At 38.5% G+C, this 7932-nt stretch overlaps 1 protein-coding gene and 1 long non-coding RNA gene across 3 annotated transcripts; one reads left to right on the top strand and one right to left on the bottom strand.

Annotated features, from left to right (window-relative positions):
• Nucleotides 1–1000: 1000 nt before the first annotated feature.
• Nucleotides 1001–2806, bottom strand: LOC143197885 (uncharacterized). The gene is made up of 3 exons (XM_076406670.1): nt 1631–2806; nt 1383–1566; nt 1001–1289 (listed from the first exon to the last, which is right to left on the bottom strand). Exons 1-3 carry the CDS (start codon nt 1712–1714, stop codon nt 1147–1149), a joined length of 411 nt encoding a protein of 136 aa, XP_076262785.1. The 5' UTR covers nt 1715–2806; the 3' UTR covers nt 1001–1146.
• Nucleotides 2807–6214: 3408 nt separating this feature from the next.
• Nucleotides 6215–6814, top strand: LOC143197886 (uncharacterized). Of its 2 annotated transcripts, none has more exons than XR_013006098.1 (2): nt 6215–6615; nt 6688–6814. It is a non-coding gene; the product is annotated as an uncharacterized LOC143197886 (long non-coding RNA). The 2 variants fall into 2 exon arrangements; XR_013006099.1 differs by having other exon boundaries at nt 6528–6615; nt 6664–6791.
• The last annotated feature ends 1118 nt before the right edge of the window (nt 6815–7932 follow it).

Genomic DNA, 7932 nt, shown 5'->3' with positions numbered 1-7932 from the left:
ACATACATTTTGGTGTACCCCTTTTAGACGCTTATTTGTCAACATGGCAACCGGTTTGTGGCCAGTTGTCTAGTTGGCGATGTCTTGTTCTCGATGTTAGTGGTCTAATTACAGACAACTATCTTGTCGGCCTGGAAGTTAATACTCACTCTAATAATGCCCTGATTTCAAATGTCTATCTGATTGCCATGCGTGTTGTTGGCTGACTGCGGACATTCATCTGGTTGTAATGAATGATGCTGGCCCCATGTTGGTGGCCTGACTGCAGATATTCAACTGGTTCGCTTGGCTGTGCGTGTTCGCGCTGAAGTGTCTGCTTGGCGGTTCTGTAGATGTTCGTCTTGTCAACCTAAATGTTAATACTCACTGTAATTGTGGCCTGATATACTATCTGTATTGGTTGCGGATGCCTCTGTGATGGTGGTCTGACTGTAAACCTCAATCTGATTGCTGTAATTGCTGCTGTCGGCCATGGTGAAGGCCTGATGCGGACAAACTTCTTGTTCGTCTGACTGCATGCATCCCCTGTGATGGAGGACTGGCTGCCGACATTCATGTGAACGTCGTGACTGCTATTGTCGTCCGTAGTGGAGACCTGGCAGTAGACGTTTATATAAACGTCGCTTGCGATGGCCACCGATTGGTTGGCCCCTCTTGCGCTGGCAGTCTGGTTGTGGACGTTCATAGAAACGTCACTCGTGGTGGCAACAGGCTGGTTGACCCCCCTCTTGCAGGCAGCTTTGTTGTAGACGTTCATAGAAACGTCGCTGGCGATGGCCACCGGTTGGTTGGCCCCCCTTGCGCTGGCAGTCTGGTTGTAGACGTTCATAGAAATGTCACTCGTGGTGGCAACAGGCTGGTTGACCCCCCTCTTGCAGGCAGCTTTGTTGTAGACGTTCATAGAAACGTCGCTGGCGATGGCCACCGATTGGTTGGCCCCCCCCCCTTGCGCTGGCAGTCTGGTTGTAGACGTTCATGGAACGTCACTCGTGGTGGCAACCAGTTGGTTGACCCTTGGTGTCACCGTGCTTGGTGATTCTGTAGTGCTCTCTTGGCTGGGCAGCTGGTCTGTGATGGCTCCACAAGGTTGGTGGTTCGTACGTGTGGCCCCCTTGGTTGGCTGCACGTCTGCTGCGTGGCCCCTGTTTATGGACTGCCCGTTGTGGCCCCCAGGTTGGTGGGACGCTCATTGCGGACGTTCCTGGTTGACGGAACGCTCGTTGTGGCCCCCTCAGATTGACAGCCAGCTCGTTGTGGACCCCCAGGTTGGTGGGCAGCTCGTTGTGGACCTTCTCTTTAAGAGAAACGCTCGTTGTGGACCCAAGGCTGGTGGGCGGCTCGTTGTGGACCCCCCCCAGGTTAGTGGGCAGCTCATTGTGGACCTTCTAGGTTGAAGGAACGCTCGTTGTGGCCCCCAGATTGGTAGGCGGCTCGTGTGGACCCCCTCAGGTTGGTGGGCAGCTCGTTGTGGACCTTCCATGTTGAAGGAACGCTCGTTGTGGCCTCCAGATTGGTGGGCGGCTCGTTGTGGACCCCCCTCAGGTTGGTGGGCAGCTCATTGTGGACCTTCCATGTTGAAGGAACGCTCGTTGTGGACCCCCCTCAGGTTGGTGGGCAACTCGTTGTGGACCTTCCATGTTGAAGGAACACTCGTTGTGGCCCCCAGATTGGTGGGCGGCTCGTGGAACACCCAGGTTGGCGGATCGTTTGTCATGGCTCCCCAGATTGACGTCGACCTTGTTTACATACCTGATACTAAGTCTGCGAACTCGTGGTGAAGTCCCAGTGGCACCCCTCTTGTTGGTGCACCTCGTACTGTCTCTCATGATGCAGGCCTAGTTGGCGCCCATCCTGTTGATGTACTCCTTCCTGTCTCTCATCGTGCAGGACTTCTAAGTGGCGTCAATCTTGTTGATATACCTGGTGTTGTCTTTCACTATAGCGAACTTGTGTAGTTCACCATGTCTGTGGCCTGCCAGTTGCGAGTTGTTGTATCACAGGTTATTGCTCTCTATGTAGACAGCTAATTCGCTGTTCCACATCATGCCGACTTGCTGGTGTACCTCATTGTCATGTCTATCGATTTGCAACAGAACCCTTGTGGAAAAAAAAAACAGATGAATCAGAAAAATATAATTTTCAAATTTATCTACTCCCTATAATAAATAGAAAGTACGTCTGTTGTACTTGAAAACGTTGTCACTTGTAAAAAAATAAATAAAAAAATATTTTACCAGATCCGGTCCTGTGCCATTGTGTTCACGGGTGGACAATCAATTTGCGTCGCCTATTACCTAGAACTAATTCGCCCCGCCGAATTTTTATTCAACAATTCTTTTTCAGAATTTAAAGAAAGTTCCCTTTTCGTGCTGCAGTGTAATTAAAATGTCTTAAATTCATACCTGTATCCTTTGTTTACGTTTCATCTATTTCGGCGCCGTTTTGTGGCTTGGTTACGCGCCGATGTTTGTTTACATTATGTTATTTTCGTTTTAATGGCTAATTACTAATTAATAATCAAACTGCCCTTGTGGCGATTGATCTAAAACAATAGTGTTTTAATAATATTCCTTTGTATTACCTTGTTCGCCTCATGGATTCTAGTTTGCGTCGTTTACACACTAAACACTACTTTAAACAATCACTATAAATCACTGTGCACGCGTTGTTCTTTATCCCACTTCTGATTTGTTAGAACCGATTGTGTAGAATCGATTTGGTGAAGGTGTTTGGGCAATTAAAACACTGGATTCAACTGAGTCTCTCTCTATTTATTTCGACAAACATTTCGGTCAAAGCCCCAACACAGAATGAATCAAGATGGCGGGATCTTCATCCTGCCCGGATGGCATTAGTGCAAGCATGCGCCGTAGCGTTTATTATAATTTACAGGAAACTACTTTAATATCAACTATGCCATATATACACCGACAGAGGGCGTTACATGTAGGCGCATCCACCCAATTATTTATATATCCAACAAATGATAATATTATTTAATGTTATTGGTGCTTGTACGGTCTGATTGTAGGTGAACTGCACATGCACAGATTTACTTTTGTTAATTTTTATTTTCCAAACTTGTGTCAATTATTTATATTGTCTCCTGCCTGTTGTAATTTTCGTGATGCTTCTTCACTATTGTTTCCGACATCTATAATCGCAGTAACATCAGCAAATGTAGCCGTCATAATATTCTCCAATTGTGGCATATAACAAGTGTAGTGTAGATAAAACATTGACCCCAGTACATTTTCTTGTGGTACACCTGCTTTAGCTTCTTTTCTTGTAGATTAAGCTTCTTCTTGTTTGACTCGAAACATTCTGGTTTTAATGTACGATTTTAATAGCTCGGTGTTTTGGTTTGGTAGCATTTTCTGTAGTTTATGAACAAGACCTTCATGCCAAACCTTGTCGAAGGCTTGTGCTACATCTAAGAATATAGCTGAGCATACTTTTTTACTTTCGTAGGTAAAATTATATACTGAAAGACAATAAATACATCGGGCTAATTATTAAATTAAATCAAAAGTTGCTTGCAAAAATCTAAATATTTTATAAATAATGAGAACAGACGACTCTTATTAACTACATCTTCATATTCTTAATAGTTTTTTAACCAAACTCGCTATAGCTTTCTAATATTTATAACAACACCTGAATAACCGAAAGTAGCCGAAAAATATTATATAATACTGCTTAAAATTAAATAGGTTCGTTTAATAACGTTTTAACGCACTGATTTTCGTTTTAATATCGCTTCTAATATAAAATTTCAGGATATGTCTTCGATTTAAAATTGCTGTCGGTATTTCTGCTACAGTGAGACCAGAATTTTGTTTTAAAAATTACGCGTAGTAAAATATTAATTTATACGATTATTTTCTTTATTACCGGTCATTGGCCATTATTTAAAGAAAAACTAGACAGTTTAATATCGCTAAATGAACCTCTCAAGCTTGAAAGAGGTACAGAAACAGCAGCAATAAATATAACAAAAACTATACTATGCGGCCCATGATACGCAGCTCCTAATAGCGCATCATATCAAAAACTTAATTATTAGTATATATCATCCACAATTAAACAAAAAATCATTGAAAACAGAAAAGTGCGAAAAACATGGCTACATGTTAGAACAGAAAGAAACATATGGCTACAAAAGAGCTTAAAGAACTAATAAGTAACTAACAAAATCAAGGAATCTACTGATGCAATGGCATATTCTCCTTGAAAAGTAACAAAGATGATTTAAAAACCTCAACAATATAATCCACCCCATAAAAACAATACCTGGGCTATGATAAAGCGGAAGTTCACTTAAAATAAGTGTTTGGTGATCACCGGAAATATCAGCAACAGAAGAAAGTGACATAGTTGACTTTCTTAACATTCCATTTCAAGTGCACCTGCCACATGCGAAACATACTGATAAGGAAGTTCTGTCAGTCCATGGGCAAGTTGCAAGCAAGCAAAAAAAATCATCGATCTGACAGCTGTTCCTGGTTCCTGGATTTAGGAGTATTTCATTTTATTTGAATTTACTTATTTATAGGGCATATAATACTAAAATTTTAGGCCTAAAAATTCTTCTTCCATATTAGCCTTAATCGTGCCAAATTTTGAAGGGGCCTCCGTTTTCGTCAAAAGGGACGCAAAAGTTTCTTTTAGCCGATTAATATATAGATTAATAAATAAAATAATAAAAATATGTGTCAATTAACTATAAAATTTTGTTGTGATATATAGATAAATACAAACAAAATTGTAATAACGAATGAATGCTCGTGCAGAATGCGAACCTGCGATTATCGTAGCAATATAATATTTTTGATTGACGACTAAGATAGCTTATCTAATTGTGAATTACAGTGGTGGTTACCCTCTATACAATATCACTCATTGAAAGATTTCACGGTCAAGATCATACGATCTTAAACATGTTATTTTAGTATGGAAATAAGCAATATTCACAATTTTCTACATAAAGTCTATTCAAAAAGTTAGTTCTATTAAAACGAAGTAGAAATATAATGAAAACACTAGATAAGCATAAAATAATTACCATGAAACTATTTTTCTTAAATTTATTATTCCATAATCCATCTATACAAACAATACATGTGGTATATATTTGGATGCCTTAGAAGTGGATTTTATTTTTATTTTTATGAAAATCCATTCCAGTTAACTGAAAATATTGAGTTGATGAATTAAAATATCTAATTCGTTCGCTTTGCGCTTGCCTGTATTGTAACCTGCGTCTCTAGGTTTGTTCTTCACTCGTGCACTATTGAGTGTCTCTTCTTAATAAAATTACATCATTTTCAACACGATAATGGAGGGAAATATGTTGAATTTGATTTCACCAATTTATTACCATCTAAGTGTTCTAAAACTTTAATTTTAATATTGATTGTAATATTTCCTCTATTCCATAGGCACCATCTTAGAGAAGCGAAATCTCCTGCAGCTTGGCAGAAGTACTTGAACTTGTACACTTGTTCTAATATAATGTTGCTGAGATTTATAAAGCTACCCAAACTAAGGGTCTGTGTATACAGTTGAAAGTCGAGCGAAAAGTAATACAAATGATAATGGCACGCTTTCCACATCTAATACGTTAATCCATAAACTGGTAGAGAGCGAAAATCTTATATATAAAATCGCGATTCGGTTTAAATACTGCGGGCTCTCTAGATTTGTTTCTTTGTCACCAAGTCACCAAAGGCAAAACATAGTCTATTGTTATTTGGATAGAGGCTTGTAGTTCAAGGAGAACGGCTACCAATGGTGAATTGCAATTATTCTGTTCCATACAGTATTGAAATTCGAAGTCACCAAAACTGAAAAATCATTCCATAAAAGATCAACAAAGGCAAGCTGGCAGACGAAGCTATAGGCGATATTCAAAAATAATTTTATTATACATGATGACTGTGATCATCTCTTGAAAAGAGACTGAATATTAGTGATAAATAAGACATTTAGATATAGATAATCTAGTTTATGTTGGAATAGATTTATGTTAAATCCTCAGTTTTTTCTTTCCTTGAAATAAAATAGTTTTAAAATTGCATATAATATAATTTAATTATGCATATTTTAATTTATATACATCTTTAAGGAATTTGTCATAAGTGAAAATATTTGTTGATTCTCATTCATCCAGTTTCCATGGGAAATACTTCATTAGGAGCTTACATGCATTTGCATCAACGATATTCATAAAACTGCCGGAGATGTGAACTATCATTGTAAACAACTTCTATATTTATATCGTTTTGATATTTCTCTACAAAACAAAACAACAGTTTTCCATATAATATTTCCGATTTATCTACTGTAGTATACAGATGGTGACCATGAAATGCTCAAAATTGCATTTTCAGCATCCATTACTTTTGTTGTTTGAACTAAAGAAATTTACTGCAGCCTATCAAACACTTTTACACACTTGTGATAATAAAAAACAAGACACTAAAGGACCTGTAGAACCAACTAAGTTCGATGACAATGCAACCAATGAACCCCAACTCAAATCCTTAAAGATAAAAGAAATAGATAGCCTAGCAGTTAGCGAATCAATGGTTTCTAGACGTTTATATGCGAAGGGTAAGAACCAGACGAATAGATTGAAAATACCATTTAGAAACGCTTCAGCATCGCAGTTTCATTGTTTGTCAGGTAAAAAATGACAGTTTCTTGTAGCGTATTTTAACTGGCGATAAAAGGTGGATCTACTTTACCAATCTCAAGCGCCAAAAGATATGGGTTAGTCCAAGAGAATCGCCCACATCCACATGGGAGCGGATACAATTTTACCGTAAGTACAAAATGCAGCGATCTACTACAATCAAATTTGATTATTGCTGCAGATAACTACAGACGTCTATTGATCAAATTGATCAACGTACTATTGCAGTATCCAATAATCACGACAATTATCAACCGCAAGATTTGAAAAGAATACACTGTTGTACGTCCAACAGAATGTTCTACTGCACCCAGCGTACTCACCAGACTTACCAGACTTGACAAATGGTTTCGAAATATTGTAGAAGTACGGAATTCATGATTGGATGGATGTCAAAATATTTTTAAAAACATCTAAGTAGATTTTAAAGTCTTCTTTTACGAACTAGGGGTTTATCTGAACTGGACTTACAGTTTAATGTGCGCTCCGAACAACGTTCCTCGGTATTAAGCCTACCGACTGGCGAGTGACCAACAGAAATCAATCTAGAAAACATCCAGTCTTACCCAGCTTGGTTACTGGCGTGACTGGGATCATTATCCTTGTCGGATTTTACACTGTTGCCTAGGACAACAACAAATATTAAACAGTCACAAACATAAATTTACGACCATGCCCCAGCAGGGTTCGAACTCGCGACGATCGCAACCGTGGACCGTCGTGTCACCTTTACCACTGCGCCAACCAAGCCGGCAAAATATTAAAATTGTTAAATCGCAGACAATTCCTCCAGAATTTAAAATTGATTTCTCTCATAAAGTGTGCCTGTAATAATGGTCCTATTTACCTCAGCTACATCAGAAAGAAATTAATTAATTGATATCCCAAACCAGTGAAAAACTGTACTGTACTCTAAAATTAGTAATGACATTATTTTGTAATGATAATTTTTTACGACGTAAAATCTAAGTACTGTCAAAAAATAAGTGTACTGTGAAAAAATAAGATTAGATACGCAGTTGATCACGACAAAAGACATCACTTTGTTCAAGATTCAATATTTTTATATTTTGCGCAATATATCTGCATACATCAAATAAAGATTGTTTGGTTCCTCTTATAAAAAAGATAATTATATTTATTTAACGAACGAATCAATGAATGTTCTCAGTTTTTCCGACAGGGTATTATCATTATATACAGTTTTGATAAAATTTTATCGGTTCATATCAGAT

The sequence above is a fragment of the Rhynchophorus ferrugineus genome, unplaced genomic scaffold, assembly GCF_030347505.1.
Source record: "Rhynchophorus ferrugineus isolate W39M unplaced genomic scaffold, kcgeb_rfMv2 rfM6, whole genome shotgun sequence".
NCBI classification, from domain to species: domain Eukaryota; kingdom Metazoa; phylum Arthropoda; class Insecta; order Coleoptera; family Curculionidae; genus Rhynchophorus; species Rhynchophorus ferrugineus.
Note: the sequence above shows the minus strand (reverse complement) of the source record. Positions and strands in the feature narration are given on the sequence as shown.